General features: G+C 38.9%; 1 protein-coding gene across 26 annotated transcripts in view; it reads right to left on the bottom strand.

The window, feature by feature from the left end:
• Nucleotides 1-19140, bottom strand: part of ABLIM1 (actin binding LIM protein 1) — a 271609-nt gene that overhangs the window by 160903 nt on the left and 91566 nt on the right. The window contains exon 1 of one of the 26 annotated variants that reach the window (XM_060768479.2): nt 2453-2729. The exons of the other annotated variants lie outside the window; for them this stretch is intronic. Coding sequence (XP_060624462.1) covers nt 2453-2468 — 16 coding nt within the window. The 5' untranslated portion in view covers nt 2469-2729. Of the gene's footprint in view, nt 1-2452; nt 2730-19140 lie in introns of those variants that run through there. 26 annotated transcript variants of the gene reach the window in all.

Below are 19140 nucleotides of genomic sequence, written 5' to 3'. Positions count from 1 at the left end.
TCTATTAAATTGATTCTTTCACTTAAAAATAACAGTCTGCAAATGTGAAAATAAAATATCATTAAATAATAATAACAATAATCTTTATTTATATGCCACTGGACTATGTTTTCTAGCTTACATATGGCTGCCCAATTAATCTGCTTTCTGTAGGACTATTTCTGCAAGAGCCGGAACATGAATGGATATATGGCTTGGAAAGGAAAGCCAGAAGTAAACGATGAGCAATGAGTTGGCACTCTGGGGAGCTGCCTTTCTGTCAGCACAATCCTATCCATGTTTACTTGGCATTAAACCTCATCAACTTCCCTCAGTGGAGCTCACTTCCAATGTAGTGTACACAGAATTGCAGCCTTGGTATGTGTACTATCTCAGTGGGTGCAGCCTGTGACTAAAACATTTTCAGTCTACTGGAAATAGAAACAGCTTCTGTTCACTACATGATATTAAGGACTGAAGACATCACTCCATCTTGGCCGTGAAAATGAAATGTTTAGACTACCACACCCTGCTCTCTGATACTAGTGAAGCTCAGTTTCTTTAATCATCCGGGGGGGGGGGGGGGGGGGGATGGTGAAGGTCAACCATATACAAGTATAGTCCTAGTTCCAAGCTGAAAAACTAGTCAATACAATTTTTTTTATACATTCACAGATCAAGCCAAGTTATGATTGATAGTTTGTTGTTTTATTTTTTACAATGACAAGACTCCTGCACCTTCAAGATTAGGCCTGGCAACAAGGAATTCAGTCTTTACCAACAAGGATAAATTATTATTATTATTATTATTATTATTATTATTATTATTATATTACATTCTGCTTTTTTCTTCCCAAGATACATTGGAGAAACCAATTTACAATCTCCCTGCCACAAATCTAATAAATGCATAGGAGTCTTGTCAAAGAAAAAACATTGGCAATTGTAGGCTGATGTTCAAGCTGGAATTCATGTAACTCTTCTAACTAAAAGCTGCTATTAGCATTTACTTAAAAATGCAAAAGTGTACATCTCTACTTAAAAATTGATATTGTCATATATGATGGGAAATATAGCCAATATGTTTATTTACCATAGCTGCTATGCAATAGCCAGATGGGCATTATGAAGGTTACCCAACATTTTTGTTTCCCAAGAGAAAATTGAATATATATTGAATAGATGGAATATGGTCTATTAATTGGCATCTTCAAAAGAAAGTATCAGAAACAAAAATGTAAATGTTTACTTATATCAATCTCTCATACAAGAATGAATAATTTCCAAAAGTTTTCTTTCTCTGAGCTGTATGATTTCTCCAGATTTTTTAAAAAGGCCTAGACCAGGCATGGGCAAACTTCGGCTGTCCAGGTGTTTTGGACTCCAACTCCCACAATTCCTAACAGCCTCGGGCCCTTTCCTCTCCCCCCTCATTTACTTAATTCTTCTATTCTTCTAATATTTGATAACTTTAGTATAATCTGGAATTGAAGTTCTGTCTCTTTTGTGGTAAGTCTATACTTCTTCATGTATTCACTTCAGCGGCTGAGGAGGAAAAGGAAGGTGCCTGAGGTTGTTAGGAACTGTGGGAGTTGGAGTCCAAAACACCTAAAGGGCTGAAGTTTGCCCATGCCTGGTCTAGATTATTAAAAGATCTTGTGAAGGTTAACCAATGAGACATCTTATCTCACTGAAGATAAGAAAACGTAGGAATATTTTTTTTTGCAGTAGAACCTTCACATCTTGCATCACAATCAAGTTGAATCTTAGGATGTCATGCTTTTCTAAGTGGGGGGGGGGGGGGGGAGAGGGACAAAGATCATCAAACCATAGGGCAAACACAAACACTTTGCATATTATTTTAGGAAATTGATTTAAGAGGCATCCTTCCTAAAATGAGCAATTGCTCTGCACACATCTTGTGCAAATCAGTACAAATCAGTACAATTTGCATACAAAAGCTTATGGGCAAGTGACTCAAATAGTCATGATTATTTCCGTCAGAGGAGCGTGTCTTTAGAACAAACTTGAAATTAACTGCAGTAGGCGGAGTGCCTTGAGGCAGTTAAGGTTTGCCATTGATTTTCTGGAGCAATTCCAAAATGAGACACTTCTAAAACCTGGGACTTTGGAACTGTGGCTTTATTAAATTTCAAATCACAATGTCAAGATGTCTATAAAAAGACTTCTAAATAAAAAAGTTGTTGAAACCAGCCATAATAAAATCTTTCTAAAAGCAACCTGCATGTATTTTGAAGGAACAAAGAGAACGTGAGCTTTTTCATTTGAGAAACAGTCCACAATGTACTTTTATGTCATATGACTCATTAAAAAAATCACAGGATTTTTTTAAAGTAAGCAAAAAAGAAGAAAGCTAGAGAAACCAACAAATACGGTGAAAACAAGAACAACTGGAAGACTAATTGCCAAGCCATTTCAATCCTAACTTAGAAGACGTATATGCTTACATTACCTTTCTCTTTCACCATGGCCAGAAATCGTCTTGGAAACTGAGGTGGCAGAGATTAATTGAAGTGTTTTACAACATGCACATGCACACTTTCCTTCTCTTTTTCCCAGCAGTAGTTTGGCACAGACGAACAAAACAAATGCCCAGAAGGCAGCCTCTTCCAGAGGATTTTGTATTATTTTCCCACCAGAAGTGACGTAATCTGAAGTCTTGGTGCCGTGCAGTCGTTCTCTTTTTTAATGCTAACCACCACTTTGCTCTCTCCTTCTCTATTTCACTCTTCCTAATGGCAGCTCATTCCCAGCGAATGGACTCTGGCCCTCTGCAGTAGTGTGTGTGTGTGTGTGTGGAAGGCAGAGAGACACCCACGCCAGAAGCGAAAGCAGCCGGCTAAATCACCAAGGCAAAAATGTCACTGTCTCTAATCCAGTCATTGACACCACCTTGCTGTCTTCTCTGACAAGGCACAACACTGCTGGCAAGCCAGGACTCCCCAAGTGACAGACACCAGAGCAGAAAGAAGAGACACATTGGGAACTGTTTTTGGGAACAAAGTGAACAAGAGAGATTTTCTGGTACTTTTATGTATTATCTCTATCTCTATCTATTTATATCTGCCAGACTGAGACAGAGGCAACTCCGCATGAATTCAGAGAGATACAGTTTTCTGTGTTAAAAACCAAGTGCAATTAAACTTCTTGACTTCTCACAAAGTACATTGTGAACCAAAATAGTTTCAAAAAGTGGTCCATATGACTGAATCCGAACATGTTTTTAAGCAGGAGCTCCAAAATGTATTCAGAAGCACGTACAAATCTTCATCTTTCTCCAGTTCTAACACAAACACAGCTACAGAAATGCATTGTGTTACTTTGATCACAACTCCTACAACCAGAAGAGTGACAGTGTGGGCGATTCTGGAATATCATCAGAACCTAAATGGGACATCAGCATTTTACCAACAACAGCCACACAACTGAGGATTTTTATTTCTGCTGCAATATTACTAGGGTTATCTGGAAAGTAAGATTACAAATCACATAGCTCTTGTGGGGAATTTTTGTGGGGGAAGTTGATATCACTGCCATATAGTGGGAAGCCAGCAGAAGCAAATGAGCAGTGCTAGTCTTCAGTAGCTCATCGACTGGCATTGTGGTGAAGGTTAGAGATGAGTGTCCTCATTCCATTTCCCGCCAAGTGTGAAGTTTGTCCTGTAATACGCTTTTTGTGATTCATTGCGAGAAAAATCATGGCATCAGTGTTTTGGGACAGAAAAGGGGTTCTGTTGGTAGATTTTTTGGAAAGAGGTAAAACAATCAACGCTGCAAGATATTGTGAGACCACAAAGAAACATTGCAGAGCCATCCAAAACAAACATTGTAGGATGCTGGCGGCAGGATTCTGTCTCCTTCATGACAATGTGCATCTGCACACTGCTCATGCAACACAAGAGTTCATTTGGTTGGGATGTTTTAAGCTACCACTCTCAAAGCCCTGATCTCGCACCCAGTGACTACCATCTGTTCACTAAATTGAAGGAACACAACAATGAGGTGAAAATACAAATGATGAACTGACTGAAAAAGGTAGCGGGAGACTTCTATGACACAGGCATCAAAAAACCCATCACACAGATGACAAAATATATCGAACTGAATGATGATTATGTGGAAAAATATTGTAATATCTATGTTATAATCCATGTAAGTTTTACTAAAATATATTCATTCTTTGTATTTAAAAAAAATCTTGTAACCTTACTTTCTGGATAATCCTCATACTATTTTTAACTTAGTCGCTTCTAGCTTTCTTCTGAATTCTAACATTTTTGACAAACCCTCTTGGAGATGTGCTTCTACTACAGTAGTGTACAGTTCATAATGTACACTAGTTATTATGAGTCCCCTTCAGGGTGAGAAGGGCAGCATATAAATGCCGCAAATAAATAAATAATATAGTACAGTTTATATTACAAAGAATATAGACCCTCCTAAAAAGCAAGGCTTTTGTGTAAGCAACAAGAAGGTGATTTATCACTTGTGTGGCAATTGTGTTTTTAAAGCCTTACATCTGTCATCATTTTATTTCTCCTCCTCTTCCTCCTCCTCCTCCTCCTCATTACTACCATGTTTAAAAATGAAGAACTGGTAGCTATTTCTACAAATATATTCTTCCTTAGCCAAAACAATATTTCCTTTTCAGGACACATACACTTACGGAAATGGACAGAAGGGAAGGCAAAAGATAGAGCCCGCAAGAGTTCTCACTAAAGTTGACTTGAATGTAAGAAGTCCTCCCTGCTCCAACCATGAATGTGACTGCTGGCCATATTTGTAATAATCTGGTTCTGGCTCACACACTTGTTTATGTAAGTGATTATGCAGAAATAATTGGAAAAGAGACAATGTGTGGTAATTATGACCTGCTTAAGATGACGCAATTAGTTTCTGCCTCAGTCAGGACTGGCCAAAGGCATTTTGCTGCTAGAGGTAGAATGGAAAATGTATCCCATCCTCATAAGTGCTAAATATCCAAGCCAATCAAGTAATTTTGACACAGGAGACAGAAGACCCCACATTCCCTATCCATGTAAATAAAAATACAGCGACTATAGAGCCTTTCCTTGACACCCAAAATCTGCAGTTTGAAGCAGCACTTCGACACTAACGGTAGATAGACTGGTCCTGATCTCTACAAGCTGCAAACAAATATATATGTCTCAATACTTAAAGAAAACTAAAAAGCAACACAAATTATATATGGTATTATTCTATTTCCAAATGTCCTTCTGGTAAACTCTCTTTGATTTGAATCAGAATAAGTCAATGAACATTCTTTATGGGAGAAGTAACAGAGTCCAACCAGCCAAAGAGCAAAACAACACCTGGAATATTCAGCACCTTAGCATTTCTTATTGCTATATATAGTTCTGAGAGCTTGGCAAAGAAAGCCTTAAGGTATGAATCCACTTGTTCAAAATGTGGTGTTGGAGGACAATTCAACAAATTCCATGGGCTGTCACAAAAAGACTAATAAATGGATCCAAGAGAATTTAAGCTTGAAATTTCACTAAAAGGAAAAACGATGAAACCGATACTATTTTACTTTAGATACATCATGCAATTGCACTTTAAAAGCTTGCACATTTGGATATATCAATCCATCTTACATTAAAAAATATTTGTTGACCAGTGAAAGGAGAGCAAGGAGGGGACTATCCTTACCTCTCATGGAAAGATATTAACACTGCAAGCATATTTGTTATGGTTAGCATATAGGCAAATGACATTTTCATCCGTCGTTGCTGTCTGTAAACTAGTTATTGGAATAACATCACTTCAGTTCTTGCAGAACAATGGGCTCCATTCTTACAATATGGAGTTAAGAGTCTGAATTGGGGTACTTCTGAATGAGGAAGGTAAGCCAGGACCAACACCGGCCAGTGACACCACTAGTTTAGTGTCATCCAGTATGGTAACTCATGGTGTGGCCCCAACCCCCAACCCCCACCCCCATGGATGGGATTATGCTACAATATTGTCACTAAAATGTCAGAAAAGTTTATAAAATCAGCAACTATTTTTTTAAATGAGCAATGAAAACAACAGGGCGTGCTTGTAGGGCACACAGATGAAACTACATGATTCAATGCATCATTGGAATAGGGTGGTAGTGACATCTTTGACTGGAGCACATGCATATTAGAAAGGTCAAACAGTAAATCAGCGCAAATCTTTAGTCTTATAGATATACTAATAACAGTAAATGTAAGTTGAAACTGGGAAAAATGTTTTTGTGGTTATTTCTAACCACAGTGATATTATTTTTATAAGAAAGAATGAATTTCTGCAAAAACACTCTCTTCGACAGAAATTCGCCATTTGGTTGTATCATCCAATGAGGTTCACACCCTTGTACAGTTGCCACTAGCAATGGCCTTGTATTGCTACCCCAAAGTACTCCTTGGCTTTTCAGCCAGGTTTTGTGTTCCAGAGACCATATGACTGAGTTTTGACTTGGAATAGCCAGCCATCTAAGTAGCCTGTTTTAAATTGTGAAGGTTGTAATACTGTTGGGAAAGGGTAGGATATAATTATTTTAATAATTAAATATACAAAGGACTCACTCTTCTCACCTGATAGCTGTGTGATCTGTGAATTATAAAACAGAGAAACTTTGTGTATATCTAAAATACGATAATTTGGGAAACAAAGTTTCAATTGCAGTTTGCAAATTTGCAAGCCTTATTTATTCCTGCCTGGATTCAAACGTGTGCACCTTTCATTCTTGGAATAAATCTCCAACTTCTCCTTAACTATTATTCTATAAAGCACCACTAATTCTTCATTGTGGCTAATACTGCTGAAGAGTTAATGCAGCAATATTGGCAACATACAATGAGTGGTAGAGCCGTGGTGATGCAATGGGTTAAAACCTTGTGCCGGATGAAATGATGAACTGAAGGTTGGCGGTTCGAATCCATGAGATGGGGTGAGCTCTCATCTGTCAGCTCCAGCTTCCCATGCAGGGATCTGAGAGAAGCCACCTACAGGATGGTAACACATGAAGACATCCCCTGGACAATGTCTCTGCAGACCTCCAGTTCTCTCACACCAGAAGCGACTTGCAATTTCTCAAGTCGCTTCTGACACAATAAAAAAAATTCCATATGAATCAGGCCGGAGAATCCACCTGGGTTTTGATCCAAATGCTAAAGATGTTATCCAAGGGCCCTGCAACACTGCCCCTTTATCCCAGGATTGGATCCCAGATTATTTGTTTATCCCATAAATGGCAATGGGGCCTCATTTATTCCAGTTTAAAGCAGATAATCTGGGATCAGATCCTGGAATAAAGGGTGGTGTGGAAGAGCCCTAAGATGCTAAATCTGGTCCACCAAAATGAGCTTTGAAAATTAAATAGTTCCTTTATAGTTCAAATGTAAACCTGAAGCAAATTCACTGCTTTGGTGACATAAAAGCCACAAGCCACCAGTTATATTTATCGAGTCAGGAGCAACCAGACAGTTGTATTACATGAGAGAAGCCTCCTCGCAGGATTGCAAGACATCCAGGTGTCCCCTGGGCAACGTCTTCATAGACGGCTGATTCTCTCACTCCAGAAGCGACCAGAAGCCACCAGTGGTTAGCATGAAATCAACAACATATGGATCTTTTGTATCTCCAAAATGCAATTGTTTTGCAGGCGGGCAATTCCTAAGCATCAGGCATAAGACTAATGGAAAAACAGATGGCTAGTACATCTTGGGAAACTGAGAATGTACAGTCACTGTTAAATCTTATTTTCCAGAAATATTTTCAAGGTTACATTTTCTAAAAATACCAGGTGTGACAAAAAATATCAGTCATCCAAGGTTCCTTGAATTCTATATTCATGCCAATCTATTATTTGAACAGATCTTCTGAACAGATGACACACACAGGAAAAATGCATGGAGAGAATCTGTCTATTTTCCTTATGATCCCAGAGTACGATCCCTGATAAGCAGTAGGATCAAAGTCCCTAAGGGTGGCATTTCAGCTTCTGTGACTCATTCAATTGCCAAGAATAGTTCTAGTGCCTCATTTCATGACGATGTGCCTTTTAAACACACACACTTGTCATTAGATACAGGTCTGGGCTGGAAGTAACAATAAAACTAGTTTATAACAACATATATAATAGCTCATGTGCTCCCCTATCTCTCTTCAATTATTTCTGAGTAAGCAATTGGATTTTCCCCTTCCATTCTGAATTAACTATACCTTAGTGTGTTGTATCCAGCCCTGACAGTGTTAAGTATACCAAACTAGCTTTGTAAACTGTAATTTGAAGTTGGTGTGTTCAACTAAACGTAATTAGTGCCAAACCCAGTTTCTCAGGGATTTGTTTTCTAAAAAGTGAAAAATTCTCAACTATCCCTCCCAGAACAAAAAAGAAGAGCAAGGAGTGTTAAAAACCATGGTTTATCATTATATCTAAATGGGGCGATATATTTTCATTATAAATTAGCAAGTGATTCCGAACTAGCTATTTTTTTGTTTGGTTTGGTTTGCTTTTGCATATCTTCTTCATTTTAGGCCTTGAAGGACATACATTCACAACTTTCCAAAGCTACCAGGTTTTGGAAGATTTATGCCAGAGTAGACAGCACTGTTTTATTTACATTTTTCAAGTAACCTAACTGCTAATTTCCTGGGTATTCAAAGTAATCAGTTAGATGGGTTGTTCTAGGTTTTTCGGGCTGTATGGCCATGTTCTAGAAGCATTCTCTCCTGATGTTTCACCTGCATCTATGGCAGGCATCCTCAGAGGTTGTGAGGTCTGTTAGAAACTAGGAAAATTGGGTTTATATATCTGTGGAAAGTCCAGGGTGGGAGAAAGAACTCTTGTCTGTTGGAGCTAGGTGTGAATTTTTCCGTTGGCCACCTTGATTAGCATTTGATGGCCTGACCGTTTTTAGGTGTAACTTGTTCCTGCCTGGGGAAATTCTTTGTTGAGCGGTAATTAGCTGTTCCTGATTGTTTCTTGAGGATGCCTGCCATAGATGCAGGCAAAACATCAGGAGAAAATGCTTCTAGAACATGGCCATACAGCCCAAAAAACCTACAACAACCCAGTGATTCTGGCCATGAAAGCCTTCAACAATACTTTAATCAGATAGATAATATTCGGTACTTAAAAAAAATGTATTCTGAAAGTATATGGCATTGGCTTGTGCTACAAAATGCCATTTCCTCCCACCCACTTCTGCCTGGCTCCCAAATCTACAAGAGAATGCAAGGCACAGCAATGCCAAATGATTTATTTTTCTCTTTCACCCATTTAATGGAAATATTTAAGTAAAAAAACAGACACATGGTTATCCCTCAAAGTTACCAAGATATTTTTTTTTTGGTTGTATCAGGAGCGACTTGAGAAACTGCAAGTTGCTTCTGGTGTGAGAGTATTGGCCATCTGCAAGGACGTTGCCCAGGGGACACCTAGATGTTTTGATGTTTTATCATCCTTGTGGGAGGCTTCTCTCATGTTCCCACATGAGCTGGAGCTGATAGAGGGAGCTCATCCATGCTCTCCTCGGATTTGCACCTGTGACCTTTTGGTCTTCAGTCGTGCTGGCACAGGGGTTTAACCCACTGCGCCACCAGGGGTTCCATGTATGTATATATACACTAAAGGCACCAAATCCCATCTGATCTTTGAAGCTGAACAGGGTCAGCTCTTGTTACCACTTGGATGGGAATGCTAGTTTTGGAAGGCTCTATTTCAGAGGAAGGAACTGGCAAAACCACTCTTAGTATTCAGTGTCCAAGAATCCCCTATGAAATTCATAGGGTTGCCATAAGCTCACAGGTGACTTGAAGCCACACACACACACACACACACAGGAAATGAATTCATTACATTGACTTATGGTATGTGCAGTTACTTCCCTGCTGTGGCTGCTCACAAACATAGTAATGCTCACTTGCCATGACCTCACCCAAAAGGTGTTTCTGAGTAGCATACATTTTCCACTTCAAGAGCTGCTGAAGGGCAACTGCTACAGACTGCGACATTTGGGTAGCCAATTCCCATTTCTTACATGTGCTAAGGATTAACACTGTTGCATTTCATCTCTCCAGGTTCCAAACTGACTAGCAACCCAATAGAGAAAAGAGCAAACTAACCACAAGCCTAACCCCATTCACTTGGATGTAAAGACCATTAATCCCACTGCTTATTGCTTCTTAGTAGGCATGACTAAGATTGCACTGAGAACTCCTCCACACAAAAATTAAATTGCAGTGCATAGGAATCATATTTAATTCACTAGATGATAAAATATTACACAATGAGAAAAAACTCATACGAAAGGGCTACGACTGGATTTCCATCTTTAATACACACAAAAAACAGTTGTGGGGGTGGAAAGGATCTCAAGGAAGGCTGCTGTTCAAGGGGATTAGTCCTTTCCCTTTATGCATGTTCAGTTTTTTGAAGGGAAGGCTGAGAGGTCACACAAGTGCACTCTTTAAATACTTCACAGATGTCACATAAAGGAGGGGACTTGACTGTTCTCTGCAACTCTGGGGGATAGGACCAGGTCTAATGGTTTGAAGTTATATGACAGATTTTAATTGAACATTTGAATTAACTTTTTGATAGTAAAAGATGTTCAGCAATGGAACCAACTGCCTGGGGAGGTGATGGGATTTTGCTCCCGGGCATCTTTAGAAAAAGTTTTAAAACCTGGCTTTTCCGGTGTGCTTTTGAGGACTGAACAATCAATTTCCATGCTGCGCCCAATCCCAAGCCCAACTTGTCTTTCTGATGCTCTTCATCATATCTCACAGTTGAAGATTAACTCTACTGTTTTCACGTCTGAGCCCCCCTACTTATCTCACCTATGGTTTTATCAATCTCTATCCATTTTTATTCAAGGGCATCGCTCTTTTTGTCTAATTCGATTACCATTTTATAATTTGCTTTTTATTATGATTTTTTTTCATTTCATTACTAGTTTATTATTAAGTATTTGATTTGATATTATTGTTTTGTTTATATGTATTTTGCTCTATTGTAATTCGTCTGGGTTTGGCCTCATGTTAGCCATCCCGAGTACCATTTACACGTATGAAAGAAAGTGTTTTGTTTAAGGAAAAATCTTTATGGAATCTATTTAAAGCCGCTACAGCTTCAGAACGTGTTCTCTGGTTATGTGACAAAGAAAAATATAAGACTGGATTTCATCACAAAATTATTCCGGAACACCAATTTTGGGAGATTGTAATATTTGAGACTCAAATGACTCTGCAAAGTATTTTCAGCTCAAAATCTGAAAAGGTTAAGGAGAGAATTTAAAGAAGTTGGCAGTACATAGCTTTTAATAATACTGAAAGGTAACCTGTCACATCCAATAACATGATTCACTGAGCAATAATGTGCTTAATTTTACCTCATCCGGTCACCATGGAGTTATTTGTTTCTTTTGTTCTCATGGACACTCACGTAAAGCAGTTGTAATAATCATTAGACAAAATCATAGTTACAATGAGGAGCTACTCTTTTTAAGAGAAAATGATAAAAGAAACAAGCGGAATTTAAACATCACCTTGATTAAAAATACACAAAGCTCAAGTGCTTTATTTTAGCCAGAAACATAGCTTTGAAAAGTTACATTTGTGGAACACAGGTTCTACAATACCCCAGCCAACGTATCTTAATTCAAAACACTAATTTTGCCAATTACCATGTATGTTTTTTTCGTGTCAGGAGTGACTTGAGAAACTGCAAGTTTGTTTATTTTTAAAAATTTATATTCCGCCCTTCTCACTCCAAAGGGGACTCAGGGCGGAGCACAGCATATACACGGCAAACATTCAATGCCGGGACACAGATTCACATACAATACATAAACATTAAAAAACATTTATTAAAATATTAAAATACACCATTTAAAACTGTCCTGGTCATCTGCGTCAAATCTAATTTGCCTGGTCATCTTTCCTATTGCCACTTTATTGCCCTGTCCCGTAAGCTTGGTCTCACAGCCAAGTTTTTACCATCCTTCTAAAGGACAGGAAGGAGGGGGCCGACCTGATCTCATCAGGAAGAGAGTTCCATAGCCGGGGAGCAATCACCGAGAAGGCCTTGTCTCTCGTCCCCACCAATCGTGCCAAGTTGCTTCTTATGTGAGAGAATTGGCCATCTGCAAGGACATTGCCCAGGGGATGCCTGGATATTTTGATGTTTTGCCATCCTTGTAGGAGGCTTCTCTCATGTCCCCACATGGGGAGCTGAAGCTGACCGAAGGAGCTCATCTGTGCTCTCCCTGGATTGGAACCTCTGATCTGTTGGTCTTCAGTCCTGCTGGTACAAGGGTTTAATCCATTACGCCACCGGGGCTCCTATTACCATGTAGTCAAACAAATAGCTTTTATCTATCAAAAGTGCTAAACAACAACAACAACACAACAACAACTTTATTCTTAAATCCTGCCATCATCTCCCTGAAGGAACTCAGGACAGTTTACAGAGGGCACAAAGTAGATAAAAACAAACATAAGAGTGAACACAATATGAAATTGAAAATACAAGAGATGTAGCTAAACACTCTCCTCTCCAGGGCACAAATGAAGGCAGAACTTGTGTCACTCCAGCAACATGATGTGTAATCCCTATGAATTCCTGTTTTTGCCCAGGAATTCATAGGGTAAACGCTGATAAACGCTAAAGTTGGAGTTGGACATATCAGTTCAGTTCTGAAAAGAGGGAGAACTGGAAAATAAGATCTATACCTGCAGAGATGAGGATGAGGCCCTCAAATAATTTTGAGAGGGGACACAAAGATAAATTCCCTAAAATAGATTTTTTTATTATCCATTTGCCTCTATATTGTATGTTTTATTAATGGCTTTAATGTTTGCATCCAAGTGTGTAATACTGCCAAGAAGCATTTGGGGAAGAGTCTAACAACTGAGTTCTAGATTGGCACCTCATTGGATGCACAGAACTTTGGATTCAACTTATAAAGACAATGAAAAGCATTAAAACGACAATTCTATAAAATTTCACTATAAAGGCCAAATTTAAAATATCAATCTTGGTGACTTTTTTTTTTAGAAAAGCAGGAGGAGATGAACAAATCATAGTGTTTACGTCGACACTGATGTCATGGCTATACTCAGGCATGTAGCCGGGGGGGGGGGGCTCGGGGGGCTTCAGCCCCCCCGAAACGAAATCCTGGCTACGGGCCTGGCTATACTGATGTCATGATACCAATGGCCAATATTATTAATCAAAACTGCATGAGGAAAACACACTCCCCCCCTCCCCAAAAAAGCCCTGAGTCTAAAAGATGTTACTCTAAAAGACAATCCAAACTTTCTCTGAAAGGTCACTACTTTCCCAATTTGGGAGATGAAGGTGGTTTTAGATTCTTCATCTAACTCTATTAAGACCTGCAGGACCTTATGGGTCTGACATTTTCTAAATGTCCTCTTTTACGTAGGCACTAGAAGTGAAACAGCATGGCTTCACTTTCCTTTTTGCTCTCCCTGTCCCTCCAAGCATTTTGTACTAGAAAATGAAGAATATTCACAGTACGATTCAGGCACATTCACATATTAAGGACCAAAATATACAATGCAATAAGTAAATTCAAAGTAGATATGTGCACCTGCTTTACCTTGTACTTGCAAAGCAGGTATTTGGAACCAACTGCAGATAGGTAATAAAATATGGATCTTCAAAAGCAAGTGCATGCCTCTCTTATACATTTATTTCTAGAGCTGTTAACTACCGGTATATGGTATGCAACTGATGTCTATGTAGTCCTTATTCCTTGTCCTACCTTGTTCTTCACCATTGGATCTGCTAAAGGTAAAGGTTTCCCTTGATATAAAGTCTAGCCGTGTCTGACTCTGGAGGATGGTGCTCATCTCCATATCTAAGCCAAAGAGCCAGCATTGTCCTTATACACCTCCTAGGTCATGTGGCCAGCATGACTGCATGGAGTATTGTTACCGTCCCACAAAAGCGGTACCTATTGATATACTCACATTTGCATGCTTCGGTCAGTAAGTTCAGCAGATCAGCGATTTAACCCGCAGTGCCACCAGGCTATACTAGCTAGGGTTAATCAGAGTTGTAGGCAACAAATGTCAATTGCCCACATGAAGCTGACAGAAACATATTGAACATAATTGTTACTTTAAATACCATTGTTGTAAATCCCATTAAATTTAATAGGATTGATTGACAAGAAAACACATTGAGTACTATCCCATTAATCTTGCATTTCACTAGCAGGAATAAATCCCTTTGAATGTAAGTGAATTTGTTCCTATGCTTCCAACCCAAAATGGTAATTCCAGGCAGACATCAGACCATTTGAACTACTGTTGAGCACAGTGGAATTTATTTCTGAAGAATGGCAGGTTAAGACTGTGCTATAGATAGCATGTGGAATGCAACAGGTCTGTTGTTGTTTTGTCCGTTCAAGTCATTTCTGACATACGGTGAGGCTACCGCAGGGATTTGGCAAGATCTGTTCAGAGGGACTCTGACTGAGAAATTGTGACTTGTCGAAGATCACCCAATGGGTGACTATGGCAGAGCAGAATTCTAGTTCAATCTCCAAGTGTTATAGCATTTAATACAATAGGTACAAACAAGTTATTACAATTACTTAAGGGGTTCCTGCATTGAAAGAAGGGAAGCAAGAGAGGAATTGAAATCTCCGAGAAAACTTCAGGGCAGGTTTACATTTCTAGTGGTGAAGACCTGTGGATTTTATCTTGTAGCACCTGCCCCTTGTATTGTGATGAAGAGGAAGAATTATGGTTGAGGTGAATCAGTAGAAAATTCTGCTGGATATAATGGGTTTCACTCTTAATCTCCTAAAAAGCTGTTCAGTGTGCATTTTGCCCCATGAGAATGGGGTGAGAAGTTGAGGGTGAGTTTCCAGTCAATAGCAGAATTAATTGTATGGCCGAAGGCTTTCATGGCTGGAATCACTCTGTTCTTGTAGGTTTTTCAAGCTGTGTTTCTAGAAGCATTATCTCCTGACATTTCGCCGGCATCTATGGCAGACATCCCCAGACAAGAGATCTGAGGATGCCTGCCATAGATGTAGGCAAAATGTCAGGAGATAATGCTTCTAGAACATGGCCATACAACCCAAAAACCTACAACAACCCACAAAATTAATTGTTTCAGTGCCAAAGAAAGAGGAACTTATGTTCACATTGTGATGTCAGGAGTGACATCTGTGAAAAAGTACTAGAGAACCTAAATTTGTCTCATACAGAGACAGACAAATCACACAAAGATGGAAAAAAGAGAGAGCTGTGTGCAAGGTTTTCCTCTTTTACAGGTGGACAGTATATATTTCTCAGTTTTATCTCTTGGTTTACCAAGGAGAATGCCCAGAAAACAGATGTAGGAGGACAACAAATTTATTTCTCAGAATACATGCACTGCAAACTCTGTCACTAGGGATACTACCTGAACTTTCATTTCCCTTTCCTCCTTCTCAGCCAAAGACTAAGCTTCAATCCGGTCAATTTATGAGACCTGACAGGATCAGAGGTCACTGCTAAGGTGTGGTGAGGTTTGCAGGTCAGACTAAAAACACACACACCAATTATTGCCAACAGACTACTATTGACTTAAGACTTATAAAAAGAGCAGGCAGCATAAGTTGCAAAGGTGAAGATTACACCTGAGAAGTCCCTCCTCTCCTTTGATTGCTTCAAGGTGCTGCTGTCAGGGAGACAGGTAGGAACATGATGAGATGTCCCCAACACAAACAGGTGAAAATACACACTTGTTTGTCAAGGTTCTAACGTCTTCTTAGCCAGGAAACTCACCAGATGACTTTGAGCCAACAATATCTCCAAGGTCAAAATCCTATCATTAAATTATACTGGTATTTCCATCTTTTTCCAGGGCAAAGGAAGCCAGACCAAATATAATAACTTTGAGCAACCTACTTCTGCAATGACTTGTACAATCATAGATCATTCAGGATCATTCAGTCCAGTGCCCTGTCATGCAGGAAGAATCAAAGTATCCCTGACAGATGGACATCCAGCCTCTGCTTAAAAACCTCCAGAGAAATAGACTTCATCACACTTTGAGGCAGCATATTCTACTGTCAAACAGCTCTTGCTGTCAGGAAGGTCTTCCTAATGTTTAGGTGGAATCTCTTATCTCCTTCACAACATTTATTTATTTACTTTATTTATATACCGCTTTTCTCAGCCCTCAGGCGACTCAAAGCGGTTAACAACATCAATACAAAACATCACAAGACAAGTATATAGCAGTTAAAAACAATTGTAATATAAACAATTAATCATCAGTATAACAATCATTAGCGCCTCAACAGATATACACTATGATGGTAGTTTCTCCTTAGTTGGTTTTGCAGTTCTACTATTAATTTAGTTTCCTAATGCAATTATGAGAATTTACCCAGACCTATGTATGAACATGAACAACATGAAGCCTTTTCCTCCTGTATCCACTACACCTAATGACCAGAAATGAACCAGGGGTGGGTAGGAGTTGATGTAAATCGTCAGTTCCAGCCTGAGTATGCTGCAGATATTTTGTCGTTGTGGTATAATTATGATGATAAACAACATTTGAAATCTTGTCTAGCTGCCATTCTAGTTCCCTCTGCCTTCATTAGAAAAAAAAGCATGGGCTCCAGATGGCTCAGCAAAACTTTGTGGCATTAAAAATATGCACTTCATCAGCAACATTTGGAATACTATCCTCCAGACTGTGCCTCCCTTTAACTCTGGGTTAACATACCATTGGACCACAAATGAAGGCTGGCATTATTCTGCTGGATCCAGGCCAATGTTGGTCTATGACAGCCTCACTATTTGACAAAACCCATACTTTTCTACTATTTTGAAGAAATATATTAATACTATACTAAAACAGAGTTAAACAATTAATTTTGCATACCTGAGTAAAATATCTTAAACTTTATTAGGCCAAGAAAGGAGCCAAACAGACCTGCAGATGTTGTCAAACTGCAATGATCAACATCACTTACTGCACTGCTTGTCTTGGTAAGGACTACTGTGGATTGTATTCCAGCAACTACTAGAGGGCTAAATGGTCACACCTGTTTGAGGTGTGGTAATCATGCACATCTGAATGTTAAAACACTGAATTTCAGTATTTAAGTATAGGTGGAGGAAAGAGAAAGTGGTTGAACTATCCTGGGGCAGAGTATACAATAAGGTACTGGTCACCCCAAATTGTTTCTCACCTCAAATAATCTTGATGGTCATGGAGGTAATTCCATTAGGTTGAAAATGTTGCTGCTTAATGTAAACAGTAAAACATCTGCCATTCAGTACTTTAAAATAAATAAATAAATAAATAAAATTTATCTTGAATGAACATGCCAACTTGGCATGGATTACAGAGACCTAGTTAGATGAGCCTCTGCAGGAATGAGTGATCTATTAAGATAGTCCAGCCCAGGATGTTTATGGATCTGAATGGATTACTGATTGCTCTGGAGGAGATTCCTGGAGCCTTGGCAGGTAAAATCCTTGTTGATGTCTGAAATGGGGAAATGAGCAGGACAGTAGACACAACTGTTCCCAAGTGTCCCTTCTCACAGTATGAAGGTAACCAGCCCCCTGGTTTTCTAAGGAACTGGCAGCAAAGAATCAAGGATAGAGACTAGAGTGACAGTAGTAGAAAACTCAGAATGCGTCCAACTGAAAACAGACTAAAATCTCTTTGAAGATCTATGGTGGGGTAAAAAAGACTTTTCTGGTGAACACTATTGCATCCGAACAGAACCGATCGGCAGAACGATTTAGAGTGGTCACTGATCTGTTATAATCTGGCCCAAAGGAAACTGTAAACTATTCAATAGCCCAATGTGAACAATTTACCCACCATTTTAAAATAAAATCAATTGGATTTGCTCTTTCTTATACACCAGAGTTGATATAGTTCCAGTGAATGTAACCTTGATCCCAACTTGTCCAGTGTTAATTGATAGTGTTCAATTTATACAGCCTGAGGTTGTTGATAAAATCCTTGGAGAGGTGAGAGGCACTGTATGTGTACAAGACCCTTGGCTTTCTTGCTCATTACACAGGCTAGAGCATGACTAACTGAATAGGTTAAGGAGTAATGAATGCCTCTTTACAACAAGGCAAAGTCCCAACATGCCTGAAAGAGGATGTGGTAAGACCTATTCTGGATCCCTGAATCCTGCTATACTAGATAACTATAAGCCAGTCTCCAACATCACATTTTTGAGGTACTGAAGTATGTGGTAGCTTCTCAACTCAAAATTATCTATATTGATTTCAGTCTGGGCATGGGGCAGACATCTTTGGTCACCTTGGCAGATGACCTATATAGAGAACTGGACAGGTGAGAGATGAGGATGGACCCTCCTTTGCTGTTGTTCTGTTGGCAGTTCAAAACAATTTTGTACTGTCAGATGGCTCATCTTTTTTTATGTGTACTTTTACAAATTGACTTGGGTTGGGCGAGGTACCATTTATAATGGATGGTTGAAGCATTTATATATACTGTTTTAATGCATTACAATATTTTTAACAGTTAAACTTATAAATTGGTTATTTTTAAATGTTATATTTATATTTTCATTTTGACTTTTGCATTACTTTTAGTTTGTTTTGATTTAAATATTTTGTTAACTTCTGAGTCCCATTATTGAGAGAAAGGCAGGAAAGAAATGAACAACAGTAACAATCAGCAAGTAAAACACAATCTTATTATTTAAAGCTGATACAAGTTTCCATGTCCCAACGCAAAATATTAGAACATTTATTATGGAAACAAATTTAGACATACCTTGAATAGAACAACTAACTTAAGTCAGTCTTGACTAAATTTGATTTTATGTCTTGTTGGCATTTGCTATTGCATTTGCATGAAGTTCAGGTCTGAAACATGAGTTGGTATTCCAAACAGTTGAATTCATTTTATCGTAACAATAGATGGTTATTATTATCTAGATAAAACCTAGCAAAAATTGACTACCACATTCTGATTATTGGCTGAGCTGCTGCCATGAAATATTCAGATGAAGTATCCATACAACATTACACAAAGGAGGAAAGGCCAGTTACGTAAGTAGAAAATCAGTGCAACTGCTTGTGACGGGAGTAAACACCCAGTTTGGCAAGTGG

Source organism: Anolis sagrei, chromosome 3 (genome assembly GCF_037176765.1).
Source record: "Anolis sagrei isolate rAnoSag1 chromosome 3, rAnoSag1.mat, whole genome shotgun sequence".
Lineage (NCBI taxonomy): Eukaryota > Metazoa > Chordata > Lepidosauria > Squamata > Dactyloidae > Anolis > Anolis sagrei.
This window is presented reverse-complemented; position numbering and strand designations above follow the sequence as displayed.